This window comes from Lutjanus erythropterus, chromosome 11, assembly GCF_056507025.1.
Source record: "Lutjanus erythropterus isolate fLutEry1 chromosome 11, fLutEry1.hap2, whole genome shotgun sequence".
In the NCBI taxonomy this organism is placed as follows: Eukaryota; Metazoa; Chordata; class Actinopteri; order Lutjaniformes; family Lutjanidae; genus Lutjanus; species Lutjanus erythropterus.
The window spans coordinates 6484626-6501108 of NC_139327.1; the positions used below are offsets into that span (position 1 = coordinate 6484626).

Genomic DNA, 16483 nt, shown 5'->3' on the forward strand with positions numbered 1-16483 from the left:
GACTGCTCTCCGTGCAGGGGGATGGGGGCGGGGGCTCGAGATGTGAGCACCAACTGTCAGTCTGACTGCGTCCGTCTGTCTGTCCTCTGCTGTTCTGTGTCAGCGGGGGCTACTCTGCTTCCTCGCTGCTTAGATATTAGAGGGAATAATTTAAGCGGGTCATTCCTTGAGTTTGCTTTGAAAAATTCCACCTGCCTCTCCGCGTTTTTCTTGAAGCTTTGGCCCATCATTTCAAAGCTGCAAATTCAGCTCACACTGACCCAATCAGATGATTTTCACCCCGAGGCCACAGGAAAGCACACATCTAACCTCTGACTTATTCACCAACTGCTGTAGTCAGCTCATTAAGCTTTCCAACGCATGCACTCCCTCCTCTCCCTCTTTCTTCTGCAACAGATCAAGCCTTCTGTCCTGGCCTGCTCTTCACTCCCCTGCCCCTCCCCTCATCTTTTACTGTCATCCAGCCACCTGGCTCTCCACTGGCTCCGAACACAGGAGGCATTCATGGAGGAGACTGAGATCCAAAGCATTTACTCAAACAGCAGGCCCTCTGTGGTCCCTTCACAGGAGCCCGCTGCAAACGCATTACCTTTCCGAGCAGGTGTCTTGACACAGAGAACTGGTCATTTTGCGCAGGTCATAAAGCATGGTTCCTCCCAGGGCTCGATCGCTGGCATTGTGCAGAAAGCAGCCGATGTAGGTTCCTGCGTGTGTCAAAGAAATCCAGAGAGAAAACCTTTCAGAATCAAACATTCCCTGTAGAGACACTCAGCAAGATGAAATATAGTTAATTGTAAAGAACGTATCTTTTACAATAACATTTCATGCTGAAATGATTAGTCATTTAATCAGTTAGATGGGCCAAAAAAACATAATTTGATGACAATTTGGAAAATCATTTAATCATTTAAAGGGACAGTTGCTAAAAAATCAAAAATGCATATTTTCCCTCTTCCCTGTAGCGCTGTTTATCCATCTAGATTGTTTTGGTGTGAGTTGCCGAATTTTGAAGATGTGGGCCATAGAGGTGTCTGAATTCTCACCAATAATTAAATCAGCGGGTCCCAAGCTGGGGGGGCAGATGACCAGGGCAGAAATAAAGAGCGAAACAAAGTTGAATGAATATGATATATGTAGAGGAAATAAACAATTTCTCTAAAATGTAACTTTTGAAACCTTTTTTATCAGTTGCTGATTGATAAGAAATTGTTGGGTGGGGAGCATGAACCTTTTCCATCTTCTTCAGCATGCCAGAAAATGTTTGAGAACCACTGAATTAAATCATGACCCATTTCCTCAAGATAATCCACAGACCTTGTTGTGAGCAGTTTCAGATAGGAACTATTTTCTTTCTACCAAACTACACCTGCCAACCGTATCAACGGGCAGAGTGAGATGTCTGCTTCTCCAGTATAATGGAACTCTTTGCTTGTGGTTCTCAAAAAAATAATAATAATTTGAAAAACGCAACAGCAATGTCTCTTTCCAGAAATCATGATCTGGTTACTCAAGATAATCCACAGACCTTGTTGTGAGCAGATTCATATCAGATATATTCTAAGATTGGAGCGTGTATCTACTCATAGATGAGAGGTTAAAGCTCACCATTAAAGTCTGTGAAAAGGAAATCGATGGGATTTTCTCCTAAACACATTATACATGTTAGAAAATAAATAGTGAAATGACATGTGAAAAAGACCTAACTATGAAGTACTGAATTATAGAGTTAGACCTTTAAACTGTTTCTCGGTTGAGTATGTTTTTTTTGGTGGACCCATAATCATGGCTCAATGACAAACTAAAGCCATACATATCCTAATACTATGCTAACAACAGTTTATTAGCATTAGCAGTGCAAGGGATGAGAAGACAGGATAGCAGTCACTGCTCACTTCAGTGCCAACAACCCAATGCCAAAGAAAAAGATTACCATTCTGTTGCAGATTGAGAGAAACAAGCTGATTCTCAGGTAGGCCAGTGTCCTCTGGCTCAAGTGGCTCAAACATGATAATCATCAAAAATAAAGCTGCCAGATAAAGCATCCATCAGGTAATTTTTTGGTTGTAATTGCATTTGACACTTGTAATAGTAGAGCGATCATGCCCCCAGTGTTTTCAGAGCAACAAAATCTTTCTTCCCATTTCCCATTATTTTGAGACCTAATTTTATATTTAGCATTTTTTTATCATTAAAATTTGGCTGGGTATTAAATAACACATTTGTTTGTGGTGTGACAAACTCACGGCACGTTTATTATTGCTTTACACAGACTTAAATGTTTACATCCTGGATGTCATGAGCATGAATCTCTCCTCCATGAGTAGATGCATGATTCCTTGTATACTACACCCACCAGCTGTGATACAGCTGGTGGGTGTAGTTCAGTAGAAAGAATCACGTTCCAACATTAAAGTGCTCACAAAAATTATCACATTATCATGATTTTGGGAGAGAGACACTGCTGTTGAAGTTTTCAAATGTCTTTTTTTTTTGGCACTTTAAGCACAACACGATGAGTGCCATCAAGTTCCATTATATTATGAGAGAAGGCAGACAAACCTATCTCTAAAACTCAGCAACTCACACCAAAATATCTAGAATGATGAATAGCACTACAAGTAAGAGGAAAAATATTTTGGGATGAATTGTCTCTTTAAGTGATTGGTCAAGCAAAAATACTAAACAGTCTTTGTTCGCAGTTTTTCTAAGGAGGAACTGCTTCTTTTTCTTTGTTTTATATGATTGTAAAGTAAATATCTTCAGGCGTTTTGGATCGTTAGTCAGACAAAATAAAGCAATTTAAGAGTCACCTTGAGCTCTAGGAAATAGTAATGGGGCATTTTATTGACTAAATGATTCATCAATCAAACTAATTGACAGTTAAATCGATTATGAAAGTAATCATCAATTGCAGCCCTAATATAACATGAATTACACTAAGTAGGAAGTCGATTTTCTGGTTTTATTTTTGGCGCTAGATTCTGAGCCCATTTACACAAAAAGAGAAGAAAAATTAAAATGAACTCCTGCATTGTTATCACCCTGCACAATGCGCACACACACAATTAGCTGAAAATGGATTTTGACACTCTTCTCTTTAACTTCATTTGGACATAAACCAGACTTCCTCTGTCTTTTGTCTGGCACTGGCAGCATCCTCTTAACAATGCCAGAGCAGCCTTTGCGTCATCACTTACTCACACTAATTATACACACCAGCATGTATTGCGAGCTATACCATCAAACTAACTTATACCATGATGAAGCCCAATTTATCATCCAGTATAGATTCTTCTTCTTCCTACATTACATTACAATGAACTTTATTTACTTGCACTAGAATAAAAAGCACCCCTGTAGGAAGAAGGATGTAACGCATAATAGACTACGACAGACTATTATGATGTGCTGACAAGATTAAGGCTCCATATAAAATGTCACCCAAATTCAGTCTTTGATGTTATCCTTGTCTTTGCCACGTTGCTACATCAAACTCAAGCTCAGCTGACACATAAAAGTCTTCCTTATAAATACCAGCCTCAGTGTGGAGGGTAGCATATGCATTTCTTTTGTGTGCAGACTTCATTTACATCTCTCCCCTTGGGTCTGAGACTGTTATATTTTTAGGTTATATGCTGGCTGTTTCAACTCGTTCAGGAGCTGTACAGTATGTTGTGAACAGGTAGGTTGAAGTCTAGCTTTTGGTGCATGGAGTGCATAATAATAATAACAACAAATAGAGATGCACTGATCCACATTTTTTCATTTCCTATTCTATTCTATTCCAGTACCTGAATTTTGATATCTGCTGATACCGTTGCTACACCGATACCAGCGCTCTTTTTTCTTGATTATGATTATGATGATGATTACCATTATTGTTATTATTATTAGCATAACATTAGGCTGACACTAAATTTTAGTGGTCGAAAGTTCTCTGTCAGATGATGCACATCCAGTTTTTCTCACCTGGAAAGCTTGTGTAGTTTGTGTACAATAACTTGTGTATTGGCGTCCTCCAACCATTGTGCTGTAGGATTGTGGCTTGTGACATTTATATGTGCTGCAGATAGTAGGGCAGGTGATGTCTATCAAATTGGCATTGTGACAGTGTCCACAATGAAACATCACTGACAAGAAGATCATCAGTGTATTTCTGTTACCGAAAAAGACAGTAGGTTTGAAAATAATTTCTCTGTTTGTACCTCGATTAAAACATACTGTCACTGGGTAGTTTCTGTAATAGTGTGATTAAATAAGCTGTTTTTCCTTTAGTAAGTTCGGTGCAAAAACCTGTAATGACTATCATTCATTTTTGCGATTTCTGGCCGACATTTCTTTTTTATCAGATCTCTCAGGCTAAATATTTTTGATAAACTAGTCTTGTTGGCTTTTTACTCACAAAGCCTTTATTTTGCTTTCAGTAACAAGATTTTACTCAGCAGTAGAAAATCTACCAGCATTTGGCTCTTGCTGAGTCATAATTTCAGACTCAGTTTATAGTCCAACCTTGTCACTTGAAAAATCGGTCATACATCTGTGTGCTCCACATGTTTGCACCTGTTTTTCAAGTTGTTTCTCAATCTGTTATTGTCATTATCGATCAATCTGTTGGATCTGTTCATAATTTTCTCCCTTCATCGGTTAGTTGTTTGGCCCAACCTATTTGTCAAATCTTACTCGTAACAATTATTGTCATTACCCATTAATTTGTCAATCATTTTCTTGATTAATTGATTAGTGGTTTGGTTCATAAAATGTCAAAAATGTAAGTGCCAAGATGACATCATCAGAAGCCTGAAAATATTCACATTTAAGAAGCTAGAATCAGACAATTTTGCCTTTTTTTCCTCTAAAAAAATTGCCTCAAACTGATTGATAGATTATCCATTAATTGTGCAGCTCTATTTGTAAGGTATTCAGAACATGGTGGTTTATGGTGGCTTATGTTTGTAGTTGGTATTTTACAACTGCTTTATCGAGTGAGGTGGCTAATAACTTTCTTGACTCCAGCTGTATTTCCAAGCTAAGATTTGGAATGTGTTTCCCATGCACTGTGTACTAATGTAGATAAAATAAAAGCGATATCTATCAGCGATAGACACGTCATCAATAACATTAAGACCTTAAATGTGTTAAATGCAGACCGGCATGAAAGCATGAAATGAATATGTCCTGGCTCAGTAATAGCCTGTCATATCCCCTGATAATGGAGCGTGCTACGAATGACACTCAGCCAATCATATAACAGACAAACCCCATGTGTGCAACAACTATTGGGGGGTGAGGGGTTTGTACTTTTGGAGGAAGCTTGGAGTAGAACCGCTTGCCTTTTGCGTCAACAGGAGCCAGCTAAAGTGCAGGAGCTGGAAAGCCTGGCTGAAGAGCGAGGCATCATACTCGGTGTGCTGCCACCACGATGGATGGATCAGAACAGCGTTGTGCGTAAACTGCAGGAATACCTTCACGACAAACACCACCTTAGTCGCTTCCACCCTTTGAAGTACACAACACGTCATCAGACAGGACCTACATGATCGATAATTATTGATATCTGCCGAACTTCACTATGATGATAGACTTTTCAGCTATTTTACCCAGGCTTATGTGGGGTGTGGAATATAGATTGGAACGCAGATTGATGGTGTAATAAATATTGAGTGAATGACCTGCATCAATACAGAGACCTCATACCAATAGGATCAAACCCAGCTCTACAGATAGTCCCTCAATATTGGTGTCTAGGTTTGTTTCACACACCTTACTATGAATTTGTATTCATAGATGTTTTAAAGGTTTCAAGGACACTGAGGATTTTTGATGTTTACTACTAGCACAATAAAAGAGTGATGCCAACTGGTCACAGAGAGGATTTAAGAAGTGTTGGAGGAGATACATGCCGCTAGGATTGAAGAGATGTGGCAGCAAGGTGCACAGACAAGATGGAAGCAAGCAATGGAGCGTGAAATCTCTGGCAGGCCAAGCATCACCATATCGAATTCGTGATTCAATCAGTCTGCGATGTCCTCTGAAGCCCGTCCAGCCTGTTGTGCCTGGGCGAGGCTGAGTCACCAGCCGCCTGTGCCTCCGGAGACAAACACTGGAGAACAGCAGCAGCTGCTGCCTGAAAGCACTGAGAGACCGGGCCTGCCAAAGTCTGTGGCCGGAAGCGTCTCAAGAGGCATCACCCAAGGTGAGGTCCCCCCTGTCTACCCCCCTCACCCACCCAGCGGGGCAGGTCATTGCTTTAATCAAAGTGAAGGAGAGGCCCCAGGCAGCTGCAGCTGAGGGTTAATGGAGGGAAGCAGCCTGAATTCCCAGACATGATAGAAATGACTGCACTTAGGTCTGACACTGTGTCGCTTTCTTAAACACTAAGACAGATGGCAGTGCTGGAGCCGATTCCTCCCCACAGGATAGAATGGAGAAGGCTAATGACATGATGGCCAAGTATGAGGACATGTGCCACTGCCATGGTAGCATGCGCGCTGTGTGTGTCCATTAAAGTGGGCTAAGGAGGGTTCACAGTCTCACTGCTGGGTCTATAATATCCTGACAGATGTGAGAAGAGTCATTAAAACCACAGCACAGAGGGTCTCAAGGCATGGTAGGCTGACCCGAACCAGGGTCAGAGAGGATCATCTCAACAGGGGTTTTGATACTGAAAAATTCACCTGAATAAATCTATGTAGAAGATCTACGTACAACCAAGGACAGGTTTGGGGATAGCCACAACGAAATGTTAAAAAAAACTATGTGCCTATAAGAAGAATTGTTAAATTATAGAATTATATGTACTTTATACATATAAATATATAGAGTTGTTTTGATATTGATACTAGCATCAGAAATGCCTTCAATATAGCCTAAAAGGCAGTATTAAGTATTGTGAGTATGAAAGTCGAACATTTTTTTTAACCTGAGGCAGACCATATATCAATGATAGCAATCATATCACATCCATACAGGGATAATAGTAAATAGCTACAAAAAATAATAATGATAGTAATAATATTTTAACGCACTGGTATCAGATTGGTATCGGTTGATACACAGAGTTCAGGCATTAGAATTGGTATCAGGAAAAAAATGGTCATGAATTAATTGAAAGGTAGATGCTGTATTGTAGTGTACAGCTTACGCCACCAGGGACGAGTCTGTGTGTGGCAGCACAGCTAAGAAGAAACATCTTGGTGATAAAGTTTTTGGACTAACTAGTTAAAAAGAAGAAAAATGCCTCTCCCTCTGTTGTGGATTATTTTGGATTCAGTCCAGATGATAAAGGTCAGCTAACAAACACTGCAGACTACTGACTGGTCAGAATTGCGTTTCATTGTGAGTAACTGTAGTGAGCATTACAGAGGGAAGAGGGGCAGATTAATTACTGGCTAATGTGACAGTTACCAGTGAACGCGCAGTGAGCGGAGAGAAATGCGAGCAGTGAAGTTGTCGTTCTGGCAGAATATGTACAGAGACTGTACCGTACATTTACAGTTTAGGTTTGAGTTTGTCAGTAAATGAAGGCTGCATCTGCTCAAGACATAAGTGGAGCGTCTGCATGTGTTGTTTCCTAGCTGTGGGAATTATGCTGCTATGATGATCAACTCCGCCTACATTGTGAAAGTATTAAGTACAGCTGAGCACAGTGTAATTGATCCATTTTATACAAAAAACACCTAATACTGTGTACCCCCATAAAATGTCAGGAGAATATGAAGGTATAAGAAAATGGATACCACCCAAGTCTAGTATCCTAACATATACATTACATTTAAACAAATTAACCCTAAAAGACTAATGTGCAATAATGAAAACAATTCAAATAAGAGTAAAACATAAAAATAAAAGACATAAAGAATAACAATTCATAGATTAAAAAATATTAATATAAGCATTAAAATGCTCAAGTGCATATATTCAGATTTTTGAAACATGAATACATTTAAAAAACTAAATAAAATTGTTTGTTGTGCTTTGTATAATAATGGTAGTAGAGCTGCAATGATTAATCAATTATTAACTAATTATTCAGTTGATCCTCAACTTTGAATTTTGATAATCGATTTATAGGTTTGAGTAATTTTTTAAGAAAAAAAAAAGTCCAGCTTCTTAAATGTGAATATTTTCTAGTTTCCTGACTCCTCTGTAACAGTAAACTGAATACCTTTGAGTTGTAGACAAAACAAAACATTTGAGAACGTCATCTTGGATTTTGGAAAGCTTTTGACATTTTCTGACATTTTATAGACCAAACAGCCAATTGATAAATCAAGACAATAATCGAAAGAGTAATCGGCTGAGAAAATATTTGTTAGTTGCAGCCCTAAATAGCATAACAAAACAAAAGAAGAAATGCGGTGTGAACCTTAAAACCTATATACACTGATCCCACTTAAAATCCTTTTTAGTTTCTGATACCTTCTGATAAATAATGTTGTATTTTCCACAACGACAAAAAGCTCTAAAAAAAAAAAGCTCTGACTAATGTTCTTTTTTTAGGAGAGTATTAACTATGTATAAAAATAAAGATGAAATGATTTTTTAACACTGACCGGGACCCTTTTTCAGCATTGATGTATTCTTGCAGGCTGTGCACAGCCCCAACAGCCATCACCAATAACATGAGGCAACATTTATGTATCCTGAGAGGCCATAACCCCGGGGAAAAGAAGTCCGCCAGGCACCTGCCACTGCTGTTTGTTAAGCTCATTGCTGTGACTGTACAGTAATAAGTGAAGATGACTCAGATGAGTTTATCAAAATTTGTATCAGCTCAGATCTGGACTGTAGTGGCTGTACAGTCAGAGGACTGCAAAATCCCCCACTAAAAAAATCATGCTCTTGTGTAGAACCCAACCACCTGCATTTCACACTCTACCTTGGAAACTTTGCAGTGGAAGCAACAGAAACTTTGTCAAAAATCAAATATCACAAAATATCAACACCGAGTGTGGCTTCTGCTGTGCAACCCCTGTAATATTTCTTACTTCTGATCCCCCTGCATATCTCTGGGTGTGTAATACTTCTGATATGTACTTTACATATCAAGGAATTTGTGACTCATCCCTGCGAGGCACAAAGTTTCCAGCAGCAGACACAAAGTGTTATGCATCTCACACTTTTATTATAAAATGTTTGAATAGGTAGGGCTCCTGGATCTATGAATATCTTAAACCGAAACTGCATGTGCAAACCTTTCCACCCGACTGTGTAACGGCGTAACTGCTGTGTCAAAGTTGTCAGTGATAAAGATGGAATAAAAATAAAAATAAAACAGAGAAAACATAAAGACTGCATATTACTCAACATAACTAAAGATGAAAATATATGTAAGATAATAGATTGGCTTGTGATTAGAGCTGCAGGACTTTAATTTAGCATATTATAGAATTTTCTCTTACTTTTCTTTTCTTTTTTAATCCTATGGTAGTGTTGTAATAGCATAATTTGTCCACCAGACAGCAATGACAAGTGTATTTTTTACAATGTAAGATATCCTGGTTATTGCATACTGTAGCTTGTTCACAATTCTTAACAAGCACATTTAAGGGATTTTTACCAAACATAAATATCTGTACTCTCTGCTTATGTTAAGAAACAAATAGCGGACCATAACTCATTCAGATTTTCACAATAGTCAGATATTATATCAGTATCGACCTCAGAGATCCTGTATTGGTCAGGCTCTAATAGAGACATTGGGCATCATGTAGGAAGCACTGGTGCGAACAGATTTGTCCTCATGTGGTGTGTACAGGGGATGTAGTAGAACTTGTTGCATTCACTAATTTTCTTGTATTTTGAATTTTTTTTTCACATACGAACACAATTTCCAAGCGAACCGGATCTGTCATAGAGTCATGTGCAGTCAGTCGGCTGTTACCCAAACCAAAGTTTTTCACTAATAACTGAATATTTCATTAGTTTGAGGACATTTTGAGTTTGAAAAATAAATTCCACTCTGTAATTATGTCGACATGATCCAGTTTGACTGCATTTCAAATCATAATATAATTGTAAATTTACACAGAAAGCCTCTCATTAATTTAATGATGCATTATTACTGTCAGGTGTTCTGGCTGTATCTTCACATGCAGGTTTATTTAAGTCACTGTCCATGGGGACATCCTCACTTATTCTGTCCTCTTTCTCCTATACTGTGGTGAGGCATTTTTACTTTCTTTGAAGCCATTTTCATACCAAGACATTTCTTCTTTATTTCAGCGACAGTACACGTGACAGGTAACACAGCATTAATGCACTCAGTTTTGCCGTTTCGTGGCTTTGGCAGTTCCCTTAATTCCACTGTTCATGCTGTTAACACTGCAGATTTTCCTTTGATGACAGTTTTTGAATGAACACTTCCTGACATATAGGGCAGGAAGCGTGACCCTTTGAGGTATTATTGGGGCATTAACTATGCTAATTTACAAGTCTCCTGCACGTGCACTCAGATATGCACAGGCAGATCATTTACACTGTTATCTGAAGTTACGCGCGTTTGCTGAATCTGACATGGCATGTTCGCACAAGCCCTTCGTACGATAAAAAATAAATCTGGAAATTTTCTCGAATGAGGGCCATTGTGTTGGATGGATGAGAGTAGTTTAATGAGTGCAAACCTTGGCTGAACACTTCATGATAGTCCTGATTTAATACCTTTAGAGCAGGGGTATTTAATGTTTTTCAGGCCACGGGCCCCTTAGTTCATACGGCTTCAATTTGCACTTTCCTAGATGTAACACAGCAAAGTAAAACCAATCTGTCTTGCCAGGCTTCAAGTTCATCCATTTGCACCTGCACCAAAAGTGATGCAGCCAATCAGCATCCTTGGAGGGAATACTGGCAGCTACAGGTGTGGTTTTAGGTGTGACAACAGCAAGAAACGCCAATAGAAGTGTTGATTTGATTGGTTGAAGTAAGCCCATGTTAGACGAGATCAGTGATGGACATTAATGAAGTACATTTACTTGAGTACTGTACTTAAGTACTTGAGTATTTGCTTGTTTGGAAACTTCAGACTTTCACTCCACTACATTTCAAAGACAGATATTGTACTTTTGACTCCACTACATTTCTAGGAAGGTTGTTGTTACTTTCTGACTAAGCATGGCTTTGAAGTCAGCTGTTGCTGTTTTTTCTTTTCTAAAATGCAGTTGGTCACATGCTGTGTTCCTCACAAAAGAAAACCAATCACAGTAGCTCCTCTCAACTGGGACTGATGTAAAAATGGAAATACGTCATCCAGGCGCTCTGTAACAAGAACAAGCAAGCTCTGCCTCTTTCATTCAAACAAAAAGCGGTAATGGTGACAGCAGGAGAAAGACAAAATTACATCTCAAGATGTTATTATATTTATTAATTATTCCAGGTAGCTTTTAAAGCTGGATTGTTTTCATCAGGGTGAAAAATACCACATAATTCATGTATATATACTGCCTCTGAAGACAGAAAGAAATCTCAGTCATTTAACATACTTGGAGAAATCCTTACAGTTAACTTCAATCTAATTTAATGCAGTGATTTTAATACAGTTACATCAGAAAATGACAACAGCTGTCCTTTTTGTTTTTGATTGTATTTCTATGCTGAAGTTTTTCTAGATGTTTCTATAGGCTTTGTGTAGCAGAGTGGTTCTACAGGCAGGTCAGTGCATCATTAGATGGTTTCAGAGAGTTACAAGCTTCTGTAAATGCATCATGAAAACAATACAGCATGTATTGATATTAGAAAATGTACTTTGTAGTTTGTACTTTTGAATACTTAAGTATTTTTAAAAGCAAGAACTCTAGTACTTTAACTCAAGTAAAATTTTGACTGAGCAACTTTCACTTGTAGTTGAGTAATATTTGACCAGGAATATCTGTACTTTGACTCAAGTACTGAGGTTGAGTACTTTGTCCACCACTGGACGAGATAGACAGACGGTTCATCCAATTACCTGCCAAGTGTTTTTTTTAGAGTGCCTGCCCTTTTCCTAACAGTTTCTAAGAACCACTTCCGACATGGTTCTGTGTAACAATCCATCTGGTGTGTCAGGTTGTAATGTAAGTACACAACTCAACAAAATTTACAACATATCTCTAGCAATTTTAGGCATTTTAATGCAGAAATGTTACATATAGCTTTAAACTCTAATTAAACTAAAACTTAAAGAAAGCTATGATTAAATTCACAGTTATGACAAAACTGTCAGCTTCACTAACAAATGTGCTAATCAGCAGCAACTGAAACAGACAAAGCACATACTTGTAAAGAGGTTATCTGTAGAGTTTTATGAGTGAGATCACTAGTAGTCAGCTGTGGCTCTTCTCACTTCAGCCAGTTACTCTTCCCAGGCATGTGCTACAGTACAATAGACCTGGGTAATTTAATTCTGTGTCCTGGGTAATACTTTTTTTTAAAAAAAGGATCCCTTGCCAGATGGCTGTTGCTGAAACTGATCTCATTCCTGCCTCCAACATTTTTCATCTGTATTACCCTACTTAGTGACTGAGCGGTTATGTAGTGTCTGTTTAAAAAAAGGATTAAGAGCTCTTGTAGGATGCTTTTCAAGAATGAGCTGGAAGAACAAATGTTCCAGTGGAGGTAATTCCATTGTATTTATCATTTCAACAAAATGGCCAAGGCACTGACAGGCCTGCTTAACAATAGAGCGAGTCTCCAGGAATATCTGAAAGCATTCGAGTAACAGCGACGGGTTCTTAACACAGAACACGTCAGGAATGATATCATTTTTATCTTAATAATTACTAATTTATTTTCTAGAAACTACTTTGGTTCCTGCTCACCTTTTCCTTCTCTGGTTTTCAGAGGAGAGCACTACCCCTCATCTACAAGATCTGAAGCACCCACACGTAAAATGTCATATAAATGTATAATGAAGCTCTTCTAAATGTTCTAAGGTCATGATTATCTGTTCATAAATGTACAATGAAGTCTGTTGTGAGTGCGCTACGGAAGCCCCGTGCAGACTGTATTACCTCTGCTCCAGGCCATGTGAGCTAAAAGAATCACAAAATGGAAAACAACGTGTAAAGGTGTATATTTGTTCCTTCATATATTATTCAGTAGGGAAACCACCATCTCAGTCAACACATCTTCACCAGGATATTTCAATCTCTCATACCCTCCCGTCCACTGATCTATCTCAGGTAGCATGATAATGTTATAACCCAGAGCTTTTTCACTGACTAATGATATCTGCTTTTGTGTAATGATGACAATAGAGGTGCACAACCTTGACTACAGATACATGCAGGCAGTTAATGATGCTTAGACGCTGTGATGAGGCCACACTATCACAAGTCTGCCAGGTAGCATATCTTTTGGCAGCCATATTGGAAGTCCCTGTGTTTTTGAAAAGGAAACTACTAGCAGCAACTGATGATTATTTACTTTATCAATTAATCAATTGATCATAAAGTCACAGTTTCCCAGAACTGATGGTGACATCTTCAAATAAAAACCCAAAAACTCATTTACTTTCATAAATGACAAATAAAAGCAGAAAATGTTTGACATTTCTGCTTGAAAAATGGCTGAAATTTTTAATCCGTTATTAAAATAGTTGGCAACTAATTTTCTGTAGATCAACTAAGCTTTGCAGCTTTGCACCAAGTAGCTGATCAAATTGCTTTTAAAAGAAGGGAGTGGACATCCTCAGGGCTCTCCAAGCAGTTTCAGGGGAGGTTCGGTGAATGGACATAAAAAAATTACACCAAATGGAGATCACACAGAATAGCCTAAATGTGTGTGATTTTATTAAAGAGATCATTCAGAGACACAGTACTGGAGAATTTTACTGTTTTTCCCACTTTCCAAGAGTCAGGAAATAGTAAATATCTTTGGACAAAGCTTTTTTTTATTTATTCGGTGTAGTCTGAAGTTATGTGAGGCAGCAATATTAAGCTCATCTTGGCTCAACTGTTGAGCGTCTACACAAGTAAACTAAGTGGGCGGCGAGAGAGGCCCACAGTCTGAGACTCTGAAAACCCCTGGGTGAAAGCACAACTTTACAGTCTCAAAAGAACTCATTAGACTTGATTCATTTCTGATTCATTACAGTTTGTGGTGAAGAATAATATTCATTTTTCATTTACATAACACTGGTCAGCTCAGCTAGTTAAAAATATCACTTTCATGTTGTTAACGCCTCACTGGCACACTAATTAATGGAAATAGGGCAAGCAGTGGCCAGTGGTCACATGTTAACATTAACACTGGCCGCTTTGCTTCCTTTGCCTGCAGGCTAGTTAAGTATAAGAAAAGCTGGAGCGATGATGATGAAGTTACAACTCTGAGTATTTAAGAGTAGAGACCTGGACTCAAGAGCAGACAGTGTCAACTCAGTAAGTGCATTCAAATGCCCTGCAGGTTTTTGGAGTATCCTGGTTATGTTTTGCAAATGTAAATGTCGTAAACTGGCTTCAGAGACCTGGATATCCTATCTAGAGAACCAGCAAATGTGGCATTTAAACACCTAATCCTGGTTTCTTAACATACAGAACACAGTGGTTGAGATGGTGAGAAATGAAGAAATAACCTGCAGGCAGATGGTCAGAAACCTGGATGCTGTTACACTCGTGTACAGCAGAGGTGGGAGAAGGTCACACACGTGCGACTCACTGACCTCCCCTCATTGTCCACATCAGTTAAAAGAAAGTGGTTGTGAAAAGTTAAATCTGTAACATGCAACATTTCTCCATTAAAATGTCTAAAAACACTAGACCAATGTTATAAATTTTGTTGAGCTGTGTACTTACATGATCCCAAAAGTTTCCAACAGTGTTCAGGTTCATAATTTATTCAAGGTAATGGTGCGTTTCCAACTAGCTGCCAGTTGCTATTAACCTGATACGCCAGATGGTTTGTTACACAAAAAAATGTCACAATATTTTAGTGTATTTCTGCCAGAACGATGTTCTTGGTGATTTAACAAAATGCAGAAAAATGTTTTTGGTTTAGAACTCACAACTTGCTGCTGAGCTCTCTTTGCTGGATTTTTGGCTCTCTTCATACTCAACAGAGTGCCTCTGCTTGAGGTGGTGAAATTAGTTTGTTGTACTGCCTCCTTTTGCTGTTACAGTCTTCTTGCAACTCTTACATTTTATCTTGTTGTATTTTACATCTGATCTTTTGTAAGCAAACCACTTCTGGGCTACAGAAGTTGCTCCTGGTTTTGCAACTTGGTGTTGCTGTGTGTGTTGCTGTCAACAAGTCTTAATATTGCCACTATTGTGATATGATTTTTTTTATCCTGAAAATTATTTATCGTGAACAATCCTATTTGACACACCTGTGCGTTACATCCCACATATGATCAAAACAGCATAAGACTCAAAAACAGGATACTTGTGTGCTGTGTGACGCTGTGCGAAGATAAATCTAACTCTATTGACGGATCTTTAAGTTTTATTTATCAGATGTGTTGACAGAGAGAGTTTATTATTTACCTTTATGTCTGCTGCTCCTGTGGAGAGACACTCTCTGCTCTGGACTCTCTGGCAGCAGGCTGTGAAACCAGCGGCGATGCAAGTGTTGGACCCCCAGGCTTTGGGAAGCGGGCCAGTGTCGCCCTGCCTTGGCTCCCCCTCCGGACGCGGGCTGAACGACGGCCCATCTGGACCGTGCCCTCACGCCCAGGCCCGCAGACCTGAGGGCGGTGGGAGGCGCCGCGAGGGACAGCAGCGGCGGCAGGCTGGCGAGGTTCGGCTGAGCTACTCTGACGCTGGAGCGCTGCAGGAGCAGGATGCTGCCTGCCATCAGATAGGCGATGCCCAGGCAGAGCAGCAGCATCTGAGCCCGCTTCAACAGGCAGTGCAGTCTGCAAAGGGGCGCCACCATCCTGTTCACCGTCTCTCACCTTAGTGGAAGGCCATTTCATGGATTAGGAGTGAGAAGATGTGTAACCTACTTACAACTTCATAATCTTGGAAAGACCTGCAGCATCTGGCAGTGTTGTAGACATTGTGCCTGGTCCTTCGTCGCCACGGAGCCCAATAGCAGCAGTGGAACAATGGATGTGTCACAACAGAGGGATTTAATATCCAAGGTTGTGGCCACTGACTCCAGGATGATCCCCAGGGGAGAGCTAAGGCACAAAAACAGAAACGAAAAAAAAAGGATTTGAAGCACAAGTGTATTTCTTTCTTTGTATGTGAACACAGTCAAAGGGAAGGGGAGTATATGCCTGGAGGATTAGATGCACAGCTCATGTTGACATATGGGCTTGTGTTTCTGTCTTGCAGCATCTTGCAACGCATCCCTTGGTGTCTGCTGCTTCGTTGCGTTCATTCCTGCCATTTGTTTTTAATTCAGAACCCAGCCTCAAGTTGTGTTCTGCAATTCCTGTAAATTCCTGTTTGTGTGCTGGGTTTGTGTTCTCCTGTCACATGAAACGAAGAAATTACACCACCTTTTACTAATATGGCTTTTAAACTGGATTTCATTGCAGAGATTTCATTCAATTCCTGTCAAAGCC

The 16483-nt window shown here is 39.4% G+C and overlaps 1 protein-coding gene and 1 long non-coding RNA gene across 2 annotated transcripts in view; one reads left to right on the forward strand and one right to left on the reverse strand.

Moving 5' to 3' along the window:
• LOC146318608 (uncharacterized) overlaps nucleotides 1-16483 on the forward strand; it is a 95059-nt gene that overhangs the window by 30676 nt on the left and 47900 nt on the right. The gene's annotated exons all lie outside the window — the stretch shown is intronic.
• wscd1b (WSC domain sialate O sulfotransferase 1b) overlaps nucleotides 1-16483 on the reverse strand; it is a 33763-nt gene that overhangs the window by 15377 nt on the left and 1903 nt on the right. Inside the window, exons 2-3 of the mRNA XM_084730581.1 lie at nucleotides 15456-16093; nucleotides 590-704 (exon numbers count right to left, since the gene is read on the reverse strand). Of these exons, the coding sequence (XP_084586707.1) occupies nucleotides 590-704; nucleotides 15456-15846 (506 nt within the window). The 5' untranslated portion in view covers nucleotides 15847-16093. The remainder of the gene's footprint in view (nucleotides 1-589; nucleotides 705-15455; nucleotides 16094-16483) is intronic.